At 42.5% G+C, this 26,828-nt stretch overlaps 1 protein-coding gene across 8 annotated transcripts in view; it reads right to left on the minus strand.

Moving 5' to 3' along the window:
• Positions 1-26,828, minus strand: part of tbc1d32 (TBC1 domain family, member 32) — a 41,619-nt gene that overhangs the window by 1,468 nt on the left and 13,323 nt on the right. For 3 of the 8 annotated variants that reach the window (XM_029752131.1, XM_029752142.1, XM_029752125.1), the window contains 15 exons: positions 23,914-23,993; positions 23,612-23,750; positions 21,232-21,519; positions 20,255-20,374; positions 19,561-19,649; positions 16,644-16,766; positions 16,227-16,335; positions 15,616-15,709; positions 15,009-15,134; positions 13,901-14,002; positions 7,888-7,957; positions 7,375-7,490; positions 6,658-6,812; positions 5,494-5,634; positions 1,244-1,432 (listed from right to left, as the gene is read on the minus strand). In XM_029752131.1, the coding sequence (XP_029607991.1) occupies positions 1,244-1,432; positions 5,494-5,634; positions 6,658-6,812; positions 7,375-7,490; positions 7,888-7,957; positions 13,901-14,002; positions 15,009-15,134; positions 15,616-15,709; positions 16,227-16,335; positions 16,644-16,766; positions 19,561-19,649; positions 20,255-20,374; positions 21,232-21,519; positions 23,612-23,750; positions 23,914-23,993 (1,941 nt within the window). Of the gene's footprint in view, positions 1-1,243; positions 1,433-5,493; positions 5,635-6,657; positions 6,813-7,374; positions 7,491-7,879; positions 7,958-13,900; positions 14,003-15,008; positions 15,135-15,615; positions 15,710-16,226; positions 16,336-16,643; positions 16,767-19,560; positions 19,650-20,254; positions 20,375-21,231; positions 21,520-23,611; positions 23,751-23,913; positions 23,994-26,828 lie in introns of those variants that run through there. The other 5 variants (XM_029752155.1, XM_029752148.1, XM_029752138.1 and 2 more) reach the window with 5 other exon arrangements.

Below are 26,828 nucleotides of genomic sequence, written 5' to 3' on the forward strand. Positions count from 1 at the left end.
ATTTATTGTCATGAATCTTGCCCTGGAGGCAGCTATGCAGTGTGGTCACTAGCTAGCACAGTCACAAAATCATAAAATCGGATTTAAACCGAACCTTAACCATACTGCTAAGCCTAATCTGAATGCCTAACCCTAACCTTCAATTAAGATCAAAAAGCACATTTTATTTTCATGACTTTTTCATGAACAACCCTGATCAAACAAGTGCAAAGCTAATTTCACATTCTTAAATTCACACTTTAAATGATGCAGAGAGGTACAGGTAGAGGTAGAAAGGTAGACCTGTTATCTACAGTATGTTCAGGAGTACATTCACTTAATCACCCTGTCAAAACATGAGTGCCGTCATGATAAATGTGAGATTAGCATGAAGAACATCCTACATCCTGTTTCTTTCTCTGTAGATGACAACGCCAATCGTTGTATGAAAATCCATCAAAATGACCAATGCAATTTCCCTTTATCACTTATCACCCAGAAAAAAGAGCTGTAAACACCGTCAAACATGTGGAAATAGTGAACAGATAAGAATTCATACTGCAAGAAGGTATACCAACTGTACTGCAGCCTTGATCTTATTGTTACAGTGAGAGAGAAGTAAGTAGGGGAAGAAGTGGACATGTTGGAAGGCACTTTAGAAAATGTTTCGGAGCAGTTCTTTGAAAAAGCCAAGCTATGTTGGCTGAAAACCTATGGCAGCATTATGTAATGACAGGCATTTCCTTTAGAATTTTCACAAACAAAGAAAGGCTTTATTTTCAGTTTTTCATGTAACTTCTGAGTCACTGACGATGCTTTTTCACTTTGTGTCTTCCACCGCATCAAGCTGCAGACTGACATCAAGAACAATTGTAACAAGTCATTTCCATTTCAATGTTTTATTTACATGAAATATAGACTCAGAAGGTGTAGATATGTAAAAACCCAACAAACCCATCCGAAGTCCGGCTTAAACCCTTCTCCTATTATTCAAAGTGTGAACCTCAATGAGCATATACAAGATGGCATGTTTCAAACTTTCCAAGTTGAACCGGGGACAGTGAAGAGACTGCTTAAGTGTGTTTCTGTCAAGCTGTATTTGCTACAAAAATGCATGCTACAATTCATCACAGGAATATCTCCAGATACAGCCATAACATTATCTTTTATTCAAACTACTGTCAGAGTCTGTCGATGGAGCGTGGACTCTGCTGTTATCTGCTGAAGACCGATTCACTAACCCCAGGTAGACAAACAGACTCACCTTGAGGAAGACCTGCAGGTCCTGGGTCTGTGTGTGCTGCAGGATGTCCTGCTGCAGGTGTTTCAGCACAGCCACACACATGTACACCTGGTAGTCCGGCCCCATCACCACACAGGTGGACACGTAGTGACAGATCTCAGACCAGTCCAGGTAGTTCCAGAAACACTGGCCTAGCCACTGCACACACATCTGGAAAAACACCCGCCCACACATTGAATAAATTATATAAAGAATGTAAACCATAAAATTAGATGGTTGAAGTGATGAAAATAAAGGGTTATGCTTTTTTTTTTATCTAATGACTTGGAGAAAAGAGTATTAAGGCTTTGAGGCAGTAGCTTTGTGGAGCATGCAGAGTGGTTGTAAGTCTACCACGTGCTTTAACAACTGGGGTTACATGAAAAATAACTGGACAGTCTGACTGACCATAATGACCTGACTAAACACTCTACCTAGGATACTGAAGCACACAGAGGACAATAGGTAAAGGACCCTGTCTTTCAAAGATAATTCGTAAAAATCCAAATAACTTCACAGGTCTTCATTTTAAAGGGTTTAAACACTGTTTCCCATGCTTGTTCAATGAACCATAACCAATTAATGAACATGCACCTGTGGAACAGTCGTTAAGACACTAACAGCTTACAGACGGTAGGCAATTAAGGTCACAGTTATGAAAACTTGGGACACTAAAGAGGCCTTTCTACTGACTCTGAAAAACACCAAAAGAAAGATGCCCAGGGTCCCTGCTCATCTGCGTGAATGTGCCTTAGGCATGCTGCAAGGAGGCATGAGGACTGCAGATGTGGCCAAGGCAATAAATGGCAATGTCTGTACTGTGAGACGCCAAAGACAGAGCTGGAGGTTCTGTCATGGTCTAGGGCAGTGTGTCACAGCATCATCGGACTGAGCTTGTTGTCATTGCAGGCAATCTCAACACTGTGGGTTTCAGGGAAGACATCCTCCTCCCTCATGTGGTACCCTTCCTGCAGGCTCATCCTGACATGACCCTCCAGCATGACAATGCCACCAGCCATACTGCTCGTTCTGTGTGTGATTTCCTGCAAGACAGGAATGTCAGTGTTCTGCCATGGCCAGCGAAGAGCCCGGATCTGAATCCCATTGAGCACGTCTGGGACCTATTGGATCGGAGGGTGAGGGATAGGGCCAATCCCCCCAGAAATGTCCGGGAACTTGCAGGTGCCTTGGTGGAAGAGTGGGGTAACATCTCACAGCAAGAACTGGCAAATCTGGTGCAGTCCATGAGGAGATGCACTGCAGTACTTTATGCAGCTGGTGGCCAAACCAGATACTGACTGTTACTTTGATTTTGACCCCCCCTTTGTTCAAGGACACATAATTCCATTTCTGTTAGTCATATGTCTGTGGAACTTGTTCAGTTTATGTCTCAGTTGTTGAATCTTATGTTCATACAAATATTTACACATGTTAAGTTTGCTGAAAATAAACGCAGTTGACAGTGAGAGGATGTTTTGTTTTTGCGGAGTTTATTTTCAATGCATAATGGATTACTATCAAGCTCAAATAATGCACCAATAAAAACAATGACAAATCCTAATTGGTTTTCCTGTCAGAATCACCAGTACGCTGGACACCCTTTACAGTTCTTTCTAACTGGGCCTCCAAGAGCATGTTGAGAATGCATTGTCTTTTCAAGTTATTTTCAATGACAGTATTTTGAAGGGAAAGAAGTGAATTCAACTAGAACTATCCAGTTTATCCTACCCTGTCTTTCTAAGGTCTTCGAAAGCCAAGTTAACAAACAGATTACTGACCATTTCGAATCCCACCGTACCTTCTCCGCTATGCAATCTGGTTTCAGAGCTGGTCATGGGTGCACCTCTGCCACGCTCAAGGTCCTAAACGACATCATAACCGCCATCGATAAGAGACATTACTGTGCAGCCGTATTCCTCGACCTGGCCAAGGCTTTTGACTCTGTCAATCACCACATTCTTATTGGCAGACTCGACAGCCTTGGATTCTCAAATGATTGCCTTGCCTTGTTTAGCAACTACTTCTCTGATAGAGTTCAGTGTGTCAAATCGGCGGGCCTGTAGTCCGGACCTCTGGCAGTCTCTATGGGTGTGCCACAGGGTTCAATTCTCGGACTGACTCTCTTCTCTGTATACATCAATGATGTTGCTCTTGCTGCTGGTGATTCTCTGATCCACCTCTACGCAGACGACACCATTCTGTATACTCTGGCCCCTCTTTGGACACTGTGTTAACTAACCTCCAGATGAGCTTCAATGCCATACAACTCTCCTTCCGTGGCCTCCTACTGCTCTTAAATGCAAGTAAAACTAAATGCATGCTCTTCAACCGATCGCTGCCCGCACCTGCCCGCCCGTCCAGCATCACTACTCTGGACGGCTTTGACTTAGAACACGTGGACAACTACAAATACCTTGGTGTCTGGTTAGACTGTAAACTCTCCTTCCAGACTCACATTAAGCATCTCCAATCCAAAATTAAATCTAGAATCGGCTTCCTATATCGCAACAAAGCATTCTTCACTCATGCTGCAAAAACATACCCTCGTAAAACTGACCATCCTACCAATCCTCGACTTTAGTGATGTCATCTATAAAATAGCCTCCAACACTCTACTCAACAAACTGGATGCAGTCTATCACAGTGCCATCTGTTTTGTCACCAAAGCCCCATGCACTACCCACCATTGTGACCTGTACGCTCTCATTGGTTGGCCCTCGCTTCATACTCGTCGCCAAACCCACTGGCTACAGGTTATCTACAAGTCTCTGCTAGGTAAAGCCTCGCCTTATCTCAGCTCACTGGTCACCATAGCAGCACCCACTCATAGCACGCGCTCCAGCAGGTATATCTCACTGGTCACCCCCAAAAGCCAATTCCTCCTTTGGTCGTCTTTCCTTCCAGTTCTCTGCTGCCAATGACTGGAACGAACTGCAAAATCTCTGAAGCTGGAGACTCATATCTCCCTCACTAGCTTTAAGCACCAGCTGTCAGAGCAGCTCACAGATCACTGCACCTGTACAAAGCCCATCTGTAAACAGCCCATCTATCTACCTACCTACCTCATCCCCATACTGTATTTATTTATTTATCTTGCTCCTTTGCACCCCAGTATCTCTACTTGCACATTCATCTTCTGCACATCTACCATTCCAGTGTTTAATTGCTATATTGTAATTACTTCGCCTCCATGGCCTATTTATTGCCTTAACTTACCTCATTTGCACTCACTGTATATAGACTTTTTGTTTTCTTTTGTTCTACTGTATTATTGACTGTATGTTTTGTTTATTCCATGTGTAACTCTGTGTTGTTGTATGTGTCGAATTGCTATGCTTTATCTTGGCCAGGTCGCAGTTGCAAATGAGAACTTGTTCTCAACTAGCCTACCTGGTTAAATAAAGGTGAAATAAATAACAAATAAATAAAAGACAGAGCTAACTCAAGTCCCAGCCTGTTCTGCTAGGCCCTCCACCTCTACACTGCAATTTACTCTGTATGTTTACATTCTCTGAATATCTTTCCTAGCAACTCCAAAGGATGTGGCGTAGCTGCAGCTGGAATTTTAACGAGGCACCCAGGAGCACAATAATATCTTGCCATTCCTGATGGAGGAATGAATCTGACCTTCATCCGATGGTCAGATTCATGACGTGATTCCTGATTTGTCATGTTTTCAAAACTCAATTTATTAGGGTATATTTTCATTTATGGCAAAGAATATACTGGATTTATATATAGAGCTGTGATTGGGAAACTGGGAGGAAGTGCATTCAATAGTTTGCACCCAATGACTTTGACTTAAAAGCTATATTATAAACTTTTTTTATTGTGAGAGACTCTTTGGCTTATAGTCCCTGTTGACACACATTACGTCTGAGATGACAGTCCGCCTGAAACACTGAGCCAAAAGGAGATGAGATCAAAAGGAAGATTTTTCAAGGTGAACTTTTTGTTTGAGGATGAAAGTTTACGTCAAGGGAATCAACTGTGGCAAGCCTGAACAACAGAGGGATTCCGCAGCCTCAGTTCTGAACTTTTATATGGAGAATAAGTACTACTGTCACCTTGAGGAAAACGTATTATGCCGGTTCATGAAAACTAATTTTCTATCCCATTTTAATGGTCATAAGCATGGTCAAAATAGTCTCCTAGGGTGTCCATTTCATTATAATACCATCCTGATGAGCAAAACATTTGGACGAGTGAAAGGACGGAGGGTGATATTATACCTGGGAGGGGGTAAAACCGGACATCCTGAAGGCAGAGAAAACTAGAGGCACTTCAGTCTTCAGCAGCATCTCTACATAGTGTGTTGTGCATGAGTAGACCGGATGGATGCTAGACTGAGCAATCTCCATGGGCAGGTGAACCTAAAAGGTGAAGAGAAGTTCAGATTTACAAAGCATAGTAACTAACAAAAGCCAAGCTCTGTAGGTTAATAGCTAAACTTGCCAAATGTGAACACCAAATGCCACACAAACAGACAGCTGATTGGTCTAATTTTCACTCCTCAATTTCCTCAAAACAGAATTGTCAGAGCCCAATGCTTTCGGAGAACACAGTGTGTGTGCGTGCGTGTATGTGTTTCACTGGGTACACTGTGTAAATTTGCTACTATCACTTAATCACTTGTCCCTCTGTTCTTCTAGGTATTGACAGCATCGACCGCATAAAACTTACAGAGGATTGTGCCGCCACTGTTTAGTAATTCTCCCTCATCTGCGACATGGTGTGCTTACTCCCATCTGCCTGCGTACATCCTGATTTGCATGCACTGCTGTTCGGATGGCAGAGCCATGAAGATTTGTAATCAGTTGTACAAACGCTTCCACCATTTCCAAGACATATTCTTACTGCTGAAACGCTATTAATGGCTGAGTATTCAACGTCATCAGCAGCCAAAGATGGCTGTTTCCAAATGTAAGTGGGGACATTGATAATGACTATTCCAGCATAATCTTATCATATTCACCATTTCCATCAAGAAAACACGCAGTATTAAGAATCCCTAGTCTACACGGATACAAACGATAACATAACTCAAACGTGTATGATTTGGCTTGTGGTTCATAAATTGGGTGAGAATATTTAGCATTAAAACGCAACTCATCTTTCCAATGTATGGCCATACAAATGACAGTATTTCATAAGAATCCAATTTTGCAGCAGGATTCATTACACGCTCCCACCGAATGAAAGACGTGTTTATCTCCTTACATACTTTTAACCGTCCTCTTCCTTGACTACTTCCAAAGCTGCATGAAAATAGAAGGCAGGGAGAAACAGAGGGAGAGAGCAGGGGGAGAAAAGAGCTACGCTCTATCTGTCAGACTGGAGGCAACTTAGTATTCAGTCCCTTCCTGGAAGAACGAGGGGTGGGCTGCTGGACTCACCGATCCGTGGAGCCTGGCGGGCCAGAGGAAGGCTGATGTGAGCAGGGTGGAGAGGTGGAGGAGGAGGCGGAGGGCTCTCTCCATGTCTCCAGCCATGATGAGGAACACGGTGGAGGCGAACCAGTCATGACCGGGGTAGGCTCCCTGCAGAGTGTCTGGTGGAGGGGAGTTATGGAGAGGCTCTGACAGAGTGCAACATCTGGGCCTGTCTGACTGGACATCACCATGGCCCCCCAGCAGAACAGCCAGACCAGGGGTAATGTCAGGGCCACTATAAAAACCACACCTAGAGCACCACAGGTCAGTCTCAGCAGGCAGGAGAGGGGTTAAAGATTGAGGGGCCCGAGGCTGGATGCAGTGGGCCTCCTTAATGTGATTGACAGACACATACTGTAGGGGAGTAGACGATGATGATGATAAACATAGACGTATGAATCTAAATTTAAAACAGAGCATAGTCATGAGAGGCTCTTATCAGGGAATAAAGAGAGGAATCTCAGCAGAACTTCAAGTATCATTCATTTGAGAAAAATGTAAAGTTTCTGAAAGGCTCTTGAGGGTTCATGTTGCGTCCTTGAAAAAAGCAGGTGTAAAATATATTTTCTTCCTCTGAGAGAAAATAATAGATATCACTTGACTGACTCTGGAATAGTCAGCGGATGCTTAGCCAGTCCCATTGTGATTCGTATGGTTGTCGAACATAGCTGATAAGGATACAAAGCTCCGACGTGAGTTTGGCTCTCTGTTGCGATAGGAGCTCTTGGCAATGCTTCATCAAAAGACAGAGGTCCTGCTCAGAGTTATCCCTCAGTAAGTTCAGATGTCTCCCATACCTACAAACAAACAGACACAAATTCAAACATTCAGGATTCTACTGTAGATCACACTTTGACTCATCTATTTAACAAATTATGTGGTGTTCAATCAGAACAATTAGGGTTAATAGAAGGATATAATTAGCCTAAATGAGCCTTGTCTTAACACTCATATCTCATTAGCATATTGCCCAAAGAGTATGCAATATCTTATTTGAGTTTATAGAAAGTTTACCTATTGTTCTAGAATATCTCTGCAATAGTGCTGATCACCATATCATTCTGTAATAATCGTTTTTTTGTTATCTTTATTGTCCGTTGAGTACCTGCCCTATCTGAGAAAATGGCTGGTGCTTACTGGGGGGATTGGAACAAAGCTGGGAGGTTCAGACTTTGAGGATGCAGACGGCGTTACCTGAGGGAGGCCTGAATCCCCAGCTGGTCCACAGACGACAGGCTGCCAGTCTTTATGCCGCTCCCCGACGCTATAAAACACGCAATAAAGGAACTGGAAATTACCAGGGGTTTACTCACTAGCGCTCCCCAGCCATCAATAAAAATGTCAATTCAATGACTGTGGCAAAGCAAAGTGACTGTGCCTTTGGTAATGCTCGCTCATTTGGCGAAATGACTCAAACCCTAATCTCGCATCAAGTGATACACTGCAGAGATGATCAGACGAGCATTCTGTATTCATCATAGAAACCAATGCATGCTTTAATTGAGAAAATGGCCTTGATGAGAGTGAAGTAAACCTGCAGCTCTGTGGAAACTACTCTTCCCTCCTTATTAATATCAGTGCCACTCCCTGATTGAAATGACTATCTAATGGAGATGAATGGCTTCTCTCTCCCATCGGCCATTGTTTCTTCTTGATAGATGAGCCCCTGAGAAAGGCCTGGGAGTGAGGTGAAGGAACTCCAGCAAATGACTCTCCACCACATAATGGCAGCCCCTCGACATGAGCAAATCTGTGAGCCTGTTGTTAATGTCAATCACACGCCATGACAGGGAAGGGGAAGAGAGCTAAACCGCACAGGCTATGACAACTGCTCCCCTAATGGACCATTTGGTGAAAGGAATAACTTCACGGAGGAAAGGACAAAAGGGGAAAACAGGGCATGGGAGTGTGTGTGTGCATGTGTGTCTGAGGGGGAGATGGGAGAGCGTGAGAGAGAAATGGTTTTCTTGACTTTTCAAGTTTCTTTAGACCTTTTCTACGATTCACCCTCCTTTGTGAGCTACAGTACAGCCCAAGAGTACAGCTCAGCTCTAATGAGCATGTCTCGCACAAAGAGACTCCAGTGTTTGTTTGAGTTAAGCAAGCGAAGCGGAGAAAGAACACTTCAAATCAAAATCAAATGTAATTTGTCACATGTGCCAAATACAACAGGTGTAGACTTTACAGTGAAATGCTTACTTTACAGTGTAGAGTTAAAAAGTAAGACACATATTTGCTAAATAAAAAAGGAAATAGTAACACAATAAAAACAATAACAAGGCTATATACAAGGAGTACCAGTACCGAGTTAATGTGCAGGGGTACGAGGTAGTTGAGGTAATACGGTATGTACATGTGGGTAGGGGTAAAAGTGACTAGGCAATCAGGATATATCATAAACAGAGTAGCAGCAGAGTGTGTGAAAGTGTCAATCTGTGAGTGTGTGTGTATGGCGTCAATATGCATGTGTGTATGTGTGTTTTGTGTGTGTGAGCGTATGTAGTGTGAGTGTGTGGGTGTAGTTTAGTGAGTGTGCATACAGCCAGTGCAAGGGAGTCAGTGCAAAACAACTAAGATAAATAAATAATAATAAAGGGTCAATGTAAATAGTCCTGGTAGCCATTTGATTAACTTTTCATCAGTCTTATGGCTAGAAGCTGTTCAGGTGCCTTTTGGTCACAGACTTGGCGCTCTGGTACCACTTGCCATGTGGCAGCAGAGAGAAGAGTCTATGACTTGGGTGGCTGGAGTATTTTTAGGGCCTTCCTCTGACACCACCTGGTATAAAAGTCCTGAATAGCAGGGAGTTTGGCCCCAGTGATGTACTGGGCCGTACTCACTACCCTCTGTAGCCCCTTGCGGTTGGATGCCGAGCAGTTGCCATACCAAGCGGTGATGTAGCTAGTCAAGATGCTCTCAGTGGTGCAGCTGTAGAACTTTCTGAGGATCTGTGGGCCCATGCCAAATCTTTTCAGCCTCCTGACGGGGGGACGGGGGCGATGTCGTGCCCTCTTCACGATTGTGTTGGTGTGTTTGGACCATGATAGGTCCTTAGTGATGTGGACACTGAAGAACTTGAAGGTCTCGACCCGACCTACTACAGCCCCATCGACGTGAATGGGGGCGTATGAGCACTCCGTTTCCTGTAGTCCATGATAAGCTCCTTTATCTTGCTGACGTTGAGGGAGAGGTTGTTGTCCTGGCACTACACTGCCAAGTCTCTGACCTCCTCCCTATAGGCTGTCTCATTGTCGTCGGTGATCAAGCCTACCACCGTCACGTTGTCGGCAAACTTAACGATGGTGTTGGAGTCATGTGCGGCCATGCAGTCCTGGGTGAACAGGGATTACAGGAGGGGACTGAGCACGCACCCATGAGGGGCCCCTGTGTTGAGGGTCAGCGTGGCAGATGTGTTGTTGTCTACCCTAACCATCTGGTGGCGGCCCGTCAGGAAGTCCAGGATCCAGTTGAAGAGGGAGGTGTTCAGTCCCAGGTTCCTGAGCTTAGTGATGAGCTTGGAGGGCACTATGGTGTTCAACGCTGAGCTGTAGTCAATGAACAGCATTCTCACATAGGTGTTCCTTTTGTCCAGGTGGGAAAAGGCAGTGTGGAGTGTAATAGAGATTGTGTCATCTGTGGATCTGTTGGGGCAGTATGCGAATTGGAGTGGGTCTGCAATGATGGTGTTGATGTGAGCCATGACCAGCCTTTCAAAGCATTTCATGGCTACAGATGTGAGTGCTATGGGGCGATAGTCATTTAGACAGATTACCTTGGCATTCTTAGGCACAGGGACTATGGTGGTTTGCTTGAAACATGTAGGTCAGGGCTGCCCAACCCTCTTCCTGGAGATCTACTGTCCTGTAGGTTATCAGTCCAACCCTCTTCCTGGAGATTTACTGTCCTGTAGGTTTTCAGTCCAACCCTAATTTAGCATATCTGTTTCAGCTAGTTAAGGTCTTGTTGAGCAGCTAATTAGTGTGTTAATTTAGGGTTGGACTGAAAACCCACAAGACGGTAGATCTCCAGGAAGAGGGTTGGGCAGCCCTGATGTAGGTATTACAGACTGGGTCAGAGAGACGTTGAAAATGTCAGTGAAGACACTTGCCACAGGTCAGCGCATGCTTTGAGTACTCGCCCTGGTAATCCCTCTGGGCCTGCGGCCTTGTGAATGTTAACCTGTTGAAAGCACTTAGAATTCTCTCACATCGGCTACGGAGAGTGTGATCATGCAGTTGTCAGGGGACAGCATGGTTCAGTGTTGCTTGCCTTGAAGCGAGCATAGAAGGAATTTAGCTTATCTGGTAGGCTCACATCACTGGGCATCTCTCAGCTGGGTTTCCCTTTGTAATCTGTGATAGTTGTCACGTCCTGACCATAGTAAGATGTTATTTTCTATGGTAGAGTAGGTCAGGGCGTGACATGGGGTGTTTTGTGTTTTTCAATGTTTTGTATATCTATGTTTAGGATCTAGTTTTCTATTTCTATGTTTTTTTGGGGGGGATGATCTCCAATTAGAGGCAGCTGGTCCTCGTTGCCTCTAATTGGAGATCATACTTAATTAAGTAGGTTTTTTTTCCACCTGTGTTTGTGGGTAGTTGTCTTCTGTTTAGTTTATGTACCTGATAGAACTGTGCGCTTTCGTTTTCTCTTTGTTATTTTTTTATTTTGTGTTCTGAGTTTAAATAAATATTCATCATGAGCAATCAACACGCTGCGCTTTGGTCCCCTCTCTACGGCAGCCGTTACAATAGTTTGCAAGCCCTGCCACATTCATGGTATTGATCAGGACTAAAACACAGGTGGCTCAATGAGAAACACTGACATACCTCTGCATGTTACCAAGTCAACCATATATTATTAGACATTTATTAACAGAATTCTACAGGAACACATAACGGAACATATATAAGGGAAGGGGTCTCAAACGGTGATAAAGGTATATTAGCCTAGGTTTGAGGAAACACTAAAACTAAGCTCCAAGAAAACATCAGCACCAATGCTTTAGAAATGACAGACCATCATTGACTGGTCTAAAGTTACTAGCTAGCTCCCATTAATAGATAATGGGCAGTGAGGTCTCATTGGACCCTGAAAACGTTGATGTGTGTTGACGGCTAAAAGAACACCAAAGCACTGAGGATCCTTTGAGCTTCAACGGAAAGTTAGTTAAATAACTAGTGATGAGATGGAGAGAATGTGCTCACTGAACAGTAAATAACCTGCCTTTGGATATCTGGACAAAGAGCCAGATGTCATGATGGAGCACATTGTACGAGATAAATTATTATAACACTAGGGGAAAAAACTATAATTGAGTTGGATTTAAAATGTTCCATTCTATATGAGTGGGGGATGGATGCTGATTTGTCCTGACATTAGATATCCACATAAAGTTGAGGTCAGAAGTTTACATACACCTTAGCCAAATACATTTAAACTCAGTTGTTCACAATTCCTGACATTTAATCCAAGTAAGAATTCCCTGTTTCAGGTCAGTTAGGATCACCACTTTATTTTAAGAATGTGAAATGTCAGAATAATAGTAGAGAGAACGAATTATTTCAGCTTTTATTTCTTTCATCACATTCCCAGTGGGTCAGAAGTTTACATACACTCAATTAGTATTTGGTAGCATTGCCTTTAAATTGTTTAACTTGGGTCAAACATTTCGGGTAGCCTTCCATAAGCTTCCCACAATAAGTTGGGTGAATTTTGGCCCATTCCTCCTGACAGAGCTGGTGTAACTGAGTCAGGTTTGTAGGCCTCCTTGCTCGCACACGCCTTCTCAGTTCTTCCCACAAATGTTCTATGGGATTGAGGTCAGGACTTTGTGATGGCCACTCCAATACCTTGACTTTGTTGTCCTTAAGCCATTTTTCCACAACTTCGGAAGTATGCTTGGGGTCATTGTCCATTTGGAAGACCCATTTGCAACCAAGCTTTAACTTCCTGACTGATGTCTTGAGATGTTGCTTCAATATATCCACATCATTATCCTCCCTCATGATGCCATCTATTTTGTGAAGTGCACCAGTCCCTCCTGCAGCAAAGCACCCCCACAACATGATGCTGCCACCCCCGTGCTTCACGGTTGGGATGGTGTTCTTCGGCTTGCAAGCATCCCCCTTTTTCCTCCAAACATAACAATGGTCATTATGGCCAAACAGTTCTATTTTTGTTTCATCAGACCAGAGGACATTTCTCCAAAAAGTGCGATATTTGTCCCCATGTGCAGTTGCAAACCGTAGTCTGGCTTTTTTATGGCAGTTTTGGAGCAGTGGCCTCTTCCTTGCTGAGCGGCCTTTCAGGTTATGTCGATATAGGACTCGTTTTACTGTGGATATAGATACTTGTGTACCTGTTTCCTCCCGCATCTTCACAAGGTCCTTTGCTGTTGTTCTGGGATTGATTTGTACTTTTCGCACCAAAGTACGTTCATCTCTAGGAGACAGAACGCGTCCCCTTCCTGAGCGGTATGACGGCTGCGTGGTCCCATGGTGTTTATACTTGCGTACTATTGTTTGTACAGATGAACGTGGTACCTTCAGGCATTTGGAAATTGCTCCCAATGATGAACCAGAATTGTGGAGGTCTACATTTGTTTTTCTGAGGTCTTGGCTGATTTTTTTAGATTTTCCCATGATGTCAAGAAAAGAGGCACTGAGTTTGATGGTAGGCCTTGAAATACATCCACAGGTACACCTCCAATTGACTCAAATGATGTCAATTAGCCTATCAGAAGCTTCTAAAGCCATGACATCATTTTCTGGAATTTTCCAAGCTGTTTAAAGGCACAGTCAACTTAGTGTATGTAAACTTCTAACCCACTGGAATTATGATACAGTGAATTATAAGTGAAATAATCTGTCTGTAAACAATTGTTGGAAAAATGACTTGTGTAATGCACAAAGTAGATGTCCTAACCGACTTGGCAAAACCATAGTTTGTTAACAAGACATTTGTGGAGTGGTTGAAAAACGAGTTTTAATGACTCCAACCTAAGTGTATGTAAACTTCCGACTTCAACTGTAGATGAGAGACTCATCACTAATTAAAACAGTTAATTATAGATAACAAAACTGTGAATGTGACACCGATGGCAGCATTTTATCATTTGCTCTTTACTTTTGATTGATAAATGTGTCACCACTGGGAAAGCGTCAAGCCAAAATCCACAAAAATGCAATATGAATCCCTCACTCACTCACTAGGCCACACTGACCTATGTAGTCCGTAGGTGGGAAGAAACGTTCTGACGGCAAAGCAGAAAGGTGCGACACAGCCTTCTCCAGTAGATCAGCCAGGACTGGGGGCGGATACAGGAAACACATAGTGGGTTTAAGGAACATCACAGATGCCTTTGAAAAGCCATCTCTCTTCAATGATACATCATGCAAGTACAAATTGAGCTGCTTTTACTGTACACACAGCTGGGAAAATAGGAAGGTAATCAAGCATCTTGTTTATCTAATATATGAAGAAAGGAAGCTCTGTGTAGACAATTTTTATAATTTAAGCTACATCAAAGGCCCTCGTCCTGGGCGCTTCTTTGTCTCTGAATTAAATAGGAAATCATGAAGTCTCTGACTCTGCACTCCGTGATCCCTTCACAAGCAATAATTCAAAATGTAACTATTTTAGATTGACATTCAGAGGAAGCAATTGAACACACAATGAATCATGACGGTTTCGATGATTAGCAACCAATAAATGACATGAACACCCTCAGAGACCGCAACAGTTGACACATGACAAGTATGGTCAATTACAAGTACAGTAAATGAAAATCTTATGTGGGAAAGATAGGAATCTTAACAAATTGGTCATTGATACATTTGCAGTTATATGCAGAGAGCTATTGGTTCTTCATTATCTAGTAGTCAGGACACTCAATATGGGTCTATCATTTCATCCACTGACAAATTGATCATCCACTGACAAATTGATCGTCCATTTATTTGTGGGAACTTAACGGACTATCAAATGTTAACATACTGTGTCCTCCGTCTGTGGTTTGAATATAAAACAGATGAGTTTATAACCCAACAGAACTATCGTTCTCAAATACAGTGTGTAACGTATTGATTGTAGCATATCATGTAATGGCAAGAACTTTCAAATGTTGATTCAGGGTTTTTATTGATAAACTATTCAAGGTCAGAAGTCTAGGTCTGGGTTTTTTCCCTTCTGACCATGTGACCTTACCAGGAATATCTCTGTATCGTATCTAGGGCCCAGAGTTGTTCCTGGTTAGACCATGTGGTCTAGAAAAACATATTGCCCTACACATAACATCATTGTATATCACCCACCGTTCCCTGAGACAATGTTGGACTTGGTGGTCATGACTTTGCAGTACTGTCTCCTACAGGTATCCATCCAGCTCCCATCCTTCTCTGTGTTCTTGGTGGAGGCCAGGAAGGCACTTATCTCACAGTCTACAGACAAAACAAAAATACATTGTTCACTCCGACTACCAAATGCATTTATTGACATTCTCATTAACTTCCAGGAGTCTTTTGCCTCCATTATGCAATCGGAGATATATTTTCTTTCGTGACCCTGACCTTTAAAACAACATTGACATACCGTTGAAGACAGAAGTTTACATACACCTTAGCCAAATACATTTAAACTCAGTTTTTCACAATTCCTGACAATGTATAATGTAATATTTACCCTATTTACCCCGGGTTATCTTTGGAAGATTCAGTATGTAATGCTTACCCTGTTTACCCCGGGTTGTCTTTGGAAGATTCAGTATGTAATGCTTACCCTGTTTACCCCGGGTTGTCTTTGGAAGATGCAGTATGTAATTCTTACCCTGTTTACCCCGGGTTGTCTTTGGAAGATGCAGTATGTAATTCTTACCCTGTTTACCCCGGGTTGTCTTTGGAAGATGCAGTATGTAATTCTTACCCTGTTTACACCGGGTAGTCTTTGGAAGATTCAGTATATAATACTTGGGTAGAGGGTATGATGAAAACATCGGCCATGGATAAGGGTCAGTGCCCTAAAAAAGATTAATAATCATAATGTTAAAATATATGCGATCTCTCTGTTAACAAACTCCTACAAGCGTACGTATCTCATATTATTGACACACCTAATAAAAATATGATGTATTACTGATTGTCTGTAGATGCTATGTAGTAAGTGAAATCTGAGCTATTCCACATGTAAAGATTTAGAATAGAAATCACATATGAACCATGGTTTACTTTTCAGATTCAGTGTACTCTAAATGTTAATGGAGTTTTGTTTGCTAATCCTTATCATCTTGTCTGTGCTATTTACAGTCATTGAAGACATGGTGCTATTGAAAGCATGTCTTTCCAGGTCACTAGTTTTTGTGTCACGGAAGCCACAGAATATCACAGCATCCCTGGAACAGGTTACCATGATGAACCTTTTGTATGCAGATGATAGCATTTAAATGTAACACACAGTTCTGGAAAACCATTCCTTCAGTCATCAGGACTTCCTCGACTTGATGTGAGGCCAAGGGGTGTGAATAGAAGGGCACTGACCTTCTGGAGGACCCTAAGGGGAAGTCTCCTCTCCGATGGTCCTCCAATCACACTAATACGCACCAGGATGTGGTTCCTCTCCACAGATAGACCATCAATGATGAAATCTCTGAGAGAGGAGAGGGGGGAAGGAAAGATGGGAGGAGAAATCTCCACTTCACAAATAAAACTAGCGTGCATGCAGATATATTTATTTTGTGACTGGACAATATGGAGCATTTCAATTCATGAACAGTTGCAATATCCATTAAGGAGGCATTCAAAACACCCTTTTGGAAATTGCCTTTTGTTTACGCTTTATTTCCATGACAAGGCAAATGATCCATTTCTTATTTTGTTGTGATTAACCTCTAACGGTGGAACCAAAGCCTGCCATACCATTATGAGGCACAGGAAATCAAAACCCTTTTCAAATACCCTTCACCAGACGATGGATCGGTGATGTTGTCCTTCTGACATTGCAGCAACATGTCGGAGATGTTGTACTGTGACTCCAGAAGAAGGAGGGAGTCTAGGTTGCAGCACATCACACTAAGTAATCTGAAAGTACACCAAAACACATAGATAAACACATTTTTACTTCTCAAGGACAGAATTACAGATCGTACAGACGTAATCGTTATAACATGACTCAGCCACTTGATTTTGAGTGCTTGCTCTGACAACCCATTGGGTCTAGCTGCCTACTGCTTACACACCTACAACGGACAGCATGTTGTCTTTTTCCCAGGGCTTATGAAAGCTATCATTTGTTTCTGCTAGCCTGCCTTATTGCCTTGTATATTAACAGACTCCACAGAGGACCAAGCCAGAGTGCTTTGCATAATAGGGAGAAAGAATCCCTAACTGACTTGTGGAAATAGATTTCAACATTAATGCAGCAGTTGTGAGAGTAATAAATCCTGAAAGCGGATGCAGGAGTGATGTGACGGAGACATTGTGTATTTTTGGAGAACATAGCTGCGACATAAAACAGGCAGGTGGAAGTGAGCAGTAAAATATGACAACCTTGGGTTATATTGTTAAGTGACAGAGATGTCCCTCTCTAATAGCTATAATGAAGGGATTTCTTACCTAGCAGTCAGTTCATATCAGCCTGGTCCTTTTACAGTGACAGTGACACAAGCCTACTGAACAGGATTTGGGCAGCAACACAACATACTGTACTGAAGCTGTACTCAACCAAAATGGTTCTTCCATTGCAGCCGGCTCTTTAACTTAAGACCAAAACAATCTTGGGACCCTTGGAGCAATTCTAGATATAATTGTTTCAACACAGACACCAAACTGCAGGAATGCAAGTTCTTGTAAACAGGAAAAAAGATCCAGTCCTTGAGCAGAAATAATCCTACCAGTCAAATCATTAACTACAAGTGAAAGATTGTGTAGAAGCCAGCCAGGAGGCAGTAAACATTATAAATGCTTGTTCTGCATTCAGGGAGCAAGGAGCTCCATCTTTGTTCATACCATTACAGGCTCTGATAAGGAGTGCAGCGTGAGGGCAATTCATTATCATTATTTTAAGCATGAAAAATGGGAGCCAACGTGCTGCTGAGACACTTGTGAAATGAACACTGAATAAAACCATTCAAGCAAATTACACAGCCACAGCGTTTTGTCAACAGGAAGCCTTCCTCTTCAAAAACAAGAGTCTCCTAATTGATCCATTTTGCATATTTGGTGGAGCTGAGTGGGGCCCTCCTAAGAGAATGTAGCTCAGGCTCTTTCATCTGCAGTTTCCGCCACGCTCCCTGAAACACCAACACTGACTTGCCCTCCTTCTGACTGGGGCGGCCATCGCTAAGGATTCCCTTTGACTTCAAAACCAGTGTGTCCCTCTGGCAGAAAAGTACAGAACATTCGAAACAGCAGAAAGAAAATAGTCTAAAGTAGTGAAAAATTCAGGGGCAATGTGTTAAAAAACAATAAGGTGTTTGTAAGAGAACAATCTAGAGACAGCCTTTTGAGATGCGGTACACAGAGATGTGATCTGGTTAAGCAAGGAGAGGTGTGAGTTGTTGCTGTGATGGAGCATTCTGTCAAAGCCAGATGATTCATTTCTGTGATGCTGTCAACTGTCATCATGCCCTCAGTGTGATGGACACCTTCAGTCATTCAGTTTGACGTCCATTGGAAGACAGAATGGCTTTGTGAGTTCTGAAGGCTGTCCGTTTCCCAACTCATCCTTCATTGTTTAGCATGCAGGTCAACATCTAACCTATATCTACAGTTCTTTTTCAAGATGTAGATGTTGTGTTCAGTTCCAAAGACAATTAGCATCGAGAAACCCTAACAAACAGTGAGTGAGCTAACACCCAGTCAAGCCTGAGTAAGGCAGCTTGGAAGTGGAACAAAAAATACTTTCCTCATTTCCAAGAGCTACTTCCATGCCAGAGAAGAAATACAGCCCCCCAGCATTGAGAAATGGTTACCAGGTGGTCCGTACTCACAGTGCTCTGCATTATTTATCCACTCTTCCTCCACTAGGAAACTGGTTTACTCACCCATAAACACACAGCAGCTGCTACATCTACACTGTGCTGTGCTGTCAGAGACTAGACATGTCTAGACTGTCCTATGGACACCGTACACGTCACTCTGACTAGTCCTCCCTGTGATATCCTGCCAGCCACTCCAGCGACACACAGACGGCTGTGACAGTTGTTGGGTGAAATGAGGACGTGAGGAGGGACAGTGGCTCAGTATTGATGACCTCTCCCCAGAGAGACAGGCAGAGGTCATCCAGTGACAAGTCTATAACCACTAGAAGTGTGTAAAAGTGAAAGAACCAGCCAGCCATGTTAACACTGAGACAGCCTGGTTTTTGTTTGAAGTCGATGTGGAATACATTGCCCTTTCCAATCCATATACATCACTAGGTTGATGGAAGATTATTTTCCAGAGAGTTCACAAAAGATGTGAGCAATATAAACAAAACAAAACATTCACATCAAATCATGTTTAGAATGAAAAAAAAATACTTCAAAAATAAGAATATCCTTTGTGGTAGCTTTAACAGTCGTGGGGTCTAATCTGTAGCAAATTATTTAGTGTTATATTAATTTGCTTTCTCTGTGTCTAAAATAGTGACTCAGTAACACAGCCTTAATTCAACTAAGAAAACATACAAGTCAATTCTGAGAAAAGCTCTTTTTATATAGTGGAATTATTCAGACAGTCGATGTCGCATAAAAATAGCATAAAGCAAAGAGTCAATCTCATATTGATCAGGCTAATCAGATGATAAACCACACAATGCATGCACTGCTGTGCCTTTGTGCTCCCGCCCCCCATTCATTCTGAAAGAAAGATCGGAGAACAGTATTGATCTTACCTCAGGCCAAACGTGTGAGATTGCTCGTAGTTGAACAGTGAATGAATTTTCACATCTGAGTTCACAGCAATCAGCCTATCAATCAAATCCTGTGGCAAAGAGGTACAACACAGAGTGAAAATGCTGAAAAGATTGTGATGATGTGAAAGGTAGATAATTACATTTCTACCTACATCCTGATCGTGTGCAGTAGTTATTGATTAGGCTATGCCTGTAGAAGTACACATGTAGGACTATGTTACAATGTAAGTGTGGCCTCCTATGGCAAAACCTGGAACTGCAACCAGTTAAAAGTACTACTAGAGACAGAAGAGGAAGCGACACACCCCATTCCCTCATTTTTAGCTGGTTACATTACATTCAATAAACTTAGCAGACCAGACCCAGCTGATATTGCATTGGTGTCTATGAGAGAACCACCCCGTTAAGCAGAGCGGAACTGACCATTGTTTTCCAATGGTAAATGGCCCAAGTGAACTATCTTCATGTATTCACCTTTTGGTACTACCTTATCTTCAACATTGTCTGCATAATCTTATATTTCACATTTTCACATATCTGCAACAATACATTTTATTTATGGGTAGCATAATCCGAACAAACTGATGTTAAAATGATATCCAACATAGGAAACAGATACAAGTGTATGTCAAGTCCAGCATTCTCCTGGTAGGGTGTGAGGGTCGGGACTGACTGTAACGGATGTGGGCATCTCCCTTAGGTTGTACTCAGCCTTGTTGGGCAGAGGCTGCTGTCCCAGGAGTTCCCACACAGCATGGGGGGAGGACAGCAGGTTGACCAAGGACAGGAACGACTGGGGGGAAGGGGAGGGGTGGGGTCAAAACAGTCATACATCATACATCAAACAGTCATACAGTCATACATCATTTGGTTGTTCTGAAAAGCTAAGGTCAAGATGAAATGAGTTTGGGTTTATGACAAGGTTGGGATACAGCACATTTTTTGTTTCTTTCCTACATTCTATTTATTCAAAGAGCTTTTTTGTTGTTGCTGAAAATGGAACTTGGAACGTTATAGGTCTAAAGATCTATACTGCATTTCAATAAAAAAGGATCAAAGGGATGACAATTACATTCACATGTGCTCCAGACAGTGTGTATTGCTGAGGCGTATCAGAGGACTGACATATTGCTAGATCATCTCAAACTGATGAACACCAACTGTGAAAACCTGAGTAGATTACTTCCTGTAGATTGGTGAATATAAAAGACCGTATTGAAATAAAACATCAGAAAACAAGAGCTAGGCTATTATCTGTTAGATACCGTTATTTAATTTAGGGGATAAATGGCAGCAAAAAAAAAACAAACATTGTCATTCTTGCAGGTCTTCTACTATTCTGGTTCCTATCCTATCTGAATACGGTATAGACCTACCACTCAACCTTTGACCCACCCACCATGAATAACTAACAGAACAGGGCCCACAGTCATAACACCAATGTCAATCAGAGTGTTCACTGAAATAAACCATCCATCCCGTTCATGAGCACTCTCTGTAGTAAGTCCTCTCGCTGACCTGATGACCAAGAAAGGTTGACTGTGAATACCAAGGCTGAGTTGTCCTGCTGATTATCCTCAGGAGGCTGCATGAGGAAACCATGGACGTTGAAGCACACGGCACTGTAAAGATCTGAGCAAAATAATTTACCTTCAGACAGCTCCTGTCAATGGGGTCCATGGGGGTGGACTTGGGGTGAACGACCCTCACATCCTCTCTCCCACACTCCAGGACCGACCATATCTCCACCACTAAGGCCTGCACAAAACCTGCCAGGACATACTGAGGGGTAACTCCTGTGTTAACACTGTATAACAATATGCTCTGTTTTACTAGTAGTAATACTGTACCAGAACTGTGTAAAGCCACCACACCGGGGGCTGTTGCTGCTACCTGTGTTACCATCACACCGTAGCCAAACTTCTCACATCGGCTGACCTGGAGGAAAGCGTTTTCACAGATTTCAAAATAGCTCATGATTACTATTGGCCCAATGCTATTTACTATCTTGCATAATCAAAAAGTGTATGTGTGTGTGTGTCTTTGTGTGAAGAATATTTGTTTATTCTGAAAATGGGAACACATTAGTTAGGCCAGAGGCACTGTTCTACGAAATGGCACTCAGATGTATAAATACATCGCATTTCTGTTAATTGATTTGATGTAAATCACTAGCTCAAACAATTGATCGAAAATAAAGATGAAAGTAAAATAACAAGTAGAAAATGCAAGAAAGACCTACAGAATTTAAGCCTATTAAGCCTCAGATTCCAAACACATTTTCACCAATATTGTGGATGAATCAAAGTAATGAGCATTAACTACAGATAGGACTAAAATCTGAAATGCAAGATTTAAAAAATTTATAAATGTGAATACAAAGTGATTTCATGCGTAAAGATTCTTAACTAATTACAAAACAATGGCGCAAATTAAAAATAGATTAGCTTAATTACAATCTGGAGCAAAATGTACGCAAAACAAGGAAGGTAATTAGGAAGTGCATGTTAACAATTCAAGGCAATTAAATCAGCAGGGAATTGTGCCCACGTTTCCAGTACATGATGTATACATTGGGCAGTAAGGCTACATAAAGAGACATTAATACATCAAATTCAGTGTAGGGGTACCAGCATATGTACAGTTGAAGTCGGAAGTTTACATACACTTAGATTGGAGTCATTAAAACTCATTTTTCAACCACTCCACAAATTTCTTGTTAACAAACTAGTTTTGGCAAGTCGGTTAGGACATCTACTTTGTGCATGACACAAGTAATTTTTCCAACAATTGTTTACTTATAATTCACTGTATCACAATTCCAATGGGTTAGAAGTTTACATACACTAAGTTGACTGTGCCTTTAAACAGCTTTGCCTTTAAACAGCTTGGAAAATTCCAGAAAATTATGTCATGTCTTTAGAAGCTTCTGATAGGCTAATTGACATCATTTGAGTCAATTGGAGGTGTACCTGTGGATGTATTTCAAGGCCTGCCTTCAAACTCAGTGCCTCTTTGCTTGACATGGAAAAATCAAAAGAAATCAGCCAAGACCTCCACAATTCTGGTTCATCATTGGGAGCAATTTCCAAACGCCTGAAGGTACCACGTTCATCTGTACAAACAATAGTACGCAAGTATAAACACCATGGGACCACTCAGCTGTCATACCGCTCAGGAAGGAGACGCGTTCTGTCTCCTAGAGATAAACGTACTTTGGTGCGAAAAGTACAAATCAATCCCAGAACAACAGCAAAGGACCTTGTGAAGATGCTGGAGGAAACAGGTACACAAGTATCTATATCCACAGTAAAATGAGTCCTATATCGACATAACCTGAAAGGCCGCTCAGCAAGGAAAAAGCCACTGCTCCAAAACCGGTTTGCAACTGCACATGGGGACAAAGATCGTACTTTTTGGAGAAATATCCTCTGGTCTGATGAAACAAAAATAGAACTGTTTGGCCATAATGACCATCGTTATGTTCGGAGGAAAAAGGGGGAGGCTTGCAAGCCAAAGAACACCATCCCAACCGTGAAGCACGGGGGTGGCAGCATCATGTTGTGGGGGTGCTTTGCTGCAGGAGGGACTGGTGCACTTCACAAAATATATGGCATCATGAGGCAGGAAAATTACCCAACTTATTGTGGGAAGTTTGTGGAAGGCTATGTTTGACCCAAGTTAAACAATTTAAAGGCAATGCTACCAAATACTAATTGAGTGTATGTAAACTTCTGACCCACTGTGAATGTGATGAAATAAATAAAAGCTGAAATAAATCATTCTCTGTACTATTATTCTGACATTTCACATTCTTAAAATAAAGTGGTCATCCTAACTGACCTAAGACAGGCAATTTTTACTAGGATTAAATGTCAGGAATTGTGAAAAACTGAGTTTAAATATATTTGGCTAAAGTGTATGTAAACTTCCGACTTCAACTGTATATAGCTGGGCGTTATAAATACTAAGTAGGGTAGTGGACTCAATTTTGCCTATTCATCCCTACCATGGTGTTTTCTCTCCATACCTGTAGTTTCTTGGTAAACCTGGAGAACATGTAGGTGACACACTCATTGATGGCTCCAGTCTGCTGGAGGAGCAGCAGGCCTTTCGGTGTGGCAGCGAAGTTCAGCAGGTTGTCCAGCAAAGTCTCCTCCCAAACCACTCTGTGTGAACAGACAGCAGAAGGAAAGATTGATGGGAAGACTCATTATTTTCCATCTTATTTATCCTTCCTTACAACATGCTAGAGGGGTGACTGAAAATAAAATCACAACATCATTTTAATAGATGCTGTTTGCCTGCAGGGGGAGACACAAAGAAACTTACACATTCTGCAGCTCCTGAGAGGATGTGCTGGGGATGGCTCCGGGAACCGGTGTGGGAACTCTTTCTGACAGGGAGCTTGTCTGTGAGAGAGAAAAGAAACCTTCAGCTTAAGCCTTTGTTTTTCTCCCCTGAACCCGTACACTGAACTTCAATAATGAGGAGTTCAGCAGTCATGTTAGAGGCTCTGCATCTCATTCCTCCAGTCTTTCTACCTTCCTCCATAGAGGCACAGGGCTCACAGGGATTCATTATTAGCAGTGTAGAGAGTTCTCTGTCTCCTGTAGCTGCCTGCCTGATACGCAACACCCATCACAAAACAATGGCCTTAGACAATATGGTTTTGTTTAAACTTTCATGATATTTGGTTTGTGGAGGTGCTATTGTGAAGGCAACGTTTTGTTCTGGGATGGTGAGGGTAGTTGCGAAGCTCTAATTGAGCTCTAATTGAGAATTGGTTAACACTCGCAAGGCCGCCAGACGGAACACCAGGACCGGTTCTCAAAGCATGCACAGACCGGGTGGCAAGTGTCTTCACAGACATTTTCAATCTCTTCTTGTCCCAGTGTGTAATCCCAACATGTTTCAAGCTGACCACCATTGTCTCTGTTCCCAAGAATTCCAAGGTAACCTGCCTAAATGACTGTCGCCCCGTAGCACTCACAGCCGTCACATTATGAAGTGCTTTGAAAGGCTGGTCATGAGACACATCACACCCTGGACCCACTCCAATTAGCATACCGCCCAGCAGATCCACAGATGACACAATCTCAGTTGCACTTCACACTGCCCTCTCCCACCTGGACAAAAAGGGAAATAACTATTTGAAAATGCTGTTCATAGACTACAGCTCAGCGTTCAACATCATTCATTGTCCATCACCAAGCTGTGGACCCTGGGACTGAACACCACCCTCTGTAACTGTTCGTGGCGGGGCGCCCCCAGGTGGTGAGGAGGCTGAAAAGATATGTCATGGGCCCAAGGATCCTCAAAAAGTGGAGAGCATCTTGACTGGCTGCATCACCGCTTGGTATGGCAAATGCACCACCCTCGATCGCAAAGCGCTACAGAGGGTGGTGCGGACAGCTGCCATTCAGGACGTGTCAGAGGAAGGCCATAAAAATTGCTGAAGTCTCCAGCCACAGACTGTTCACTCAGCTACCGTCCGGCAAATGGTAGTGGAGCATCAGCTCTCGGACCAACAGGCTCCGAGACAGTTTCTACCCCCAAGCCATAAGACAGCTAAATAGTTACCTAATGGTTACCTGGACTATCTGCACTGACCCTCTCTTGCACTGACTCTATGCGCACTCACAAGACTATACACACACAACTACACTGATACACTCACAGAAAACCCACTCACATACACTACATACGCACACACACGCTTACCTTCAACACACATACACACACGCATATGGACACAACATCAACACACATTCACACACACTTTCTCTCATATACTGCTGCTACTCTGTTCTTTATTTTACTCTTAATATTATCTATCCTGATGCCTAGTCTCTTTACCCTGCCTTCATGTAGATACTGTACAGTATCTACCTCATACCTCTCTCTGCACATTGATCTGGGACAGGTACTTCCTGTATATAGCTCCATTCTTGTGTATTTTATTCCTCTTGTATTACTATTTTTCTTTTTATTATAATTTTTTAAAACTCTGCATCATTGGAAGGGCTTGTAAGCAAGCATTTCATGGTTAAGCCTACACCCGTTGTATTCGGGGCATGTGACAAATACAATTTGATTTGATTTTTAAGATACCACGGATGCTGGAGGTTTGCGATCAAGAAAATACAGCTTGTCCATCATAAAGTATGTTTTTCGGTAAACTCCAGCATCCATGGTCATTTAATGACTCCAAATATTGTATAGGGCTGCTATATATGGTAAAATAGTATTTTTCTGATGTTTTCCCCCCACCAAGTACAATAGTTAATACTGTATTTCACATGTTATGTGTATGAGAACATTTTAGGAGGGTGGAGTTTGGTATCTGAATGTGGGATAAGGAGTACTTAGAATTCCTATTGATAAAGGCGTAGACAATGGCTCATAAAAGCCAACAGCATATCATACATGCTAGCTGGCAAATGGGTAATCAAACTAGTAAAACTGCTGATACACTGGGAGTGTAGATTTGATATATATAAGGTTACATAAGCAAGATCTTAAACTTATCCTTAGACACTCCCAGTGTATCAGCAGTTTTACTAGTTTGATTACTCATTTGCCAGCTAGCATGTATGATATGCTGTTGGCTTTTACTATATATATATAGTATACACTGAGTGTACAAAACATTAGGAACAACTTCCTAATATTGAGTTGCACCCCCTTTTGCCCTCAGAACAGCCTCAATTCGTCAGGGAATGGACTCTACAAGGTGTCAAAAGCGTTCCACAGGGATGCTGGCCCATGTTGACTCCAATGCTTCCCAGTTGTGTCAAGTTGGCTGGATGTCTTTCGGGTGGTGGACCATTCTTGAAACACACGGGACACTTTTGAGCATGAAAAACCCAGCAGCGTGGCAGTTCTTGACTCTTGGCAACACTGATTGAATTGGATTTAACAGGTGACATCAATAAAGGGTCATAGCTTTCACCTGAATTCACCTCTTCAGTCTATGGCATGGAAAGAGCAGGTGTCCTTAATGTTTTGTACACTCAGTGTTTAATGACTCAACACAAGTTGAGTCTCAGTGATGTTCCATCTCAGTGGAAGTACTTTTGTCCCAATACTTTTGGTCCCCTAAAACGGGGGGACTACAGTTGTTCTTCCTTTAAAAGTTTTGAGCTTATGCCGCGACCATTTGTGGTAGATGGTGGCAGATTGTGGTAAATTGCATCATTCTGGCAACAATGGCTGAGATTTAAATAACGTTCAATAGAACTCTG

The sequence above is a fragment of the Salmo trutta genome, chromosome 1 (genome assembly GCF_901001165.1).
Source record: "Salmo trutta chromosome 1, fSalTru1.1, whole genome shotgun sequence".
NCBI lineage: Eukaryota > Metazoa > Chordata > Actinopteri > Salmoniformes > Salmonidae > Salmo > Salmo trutta.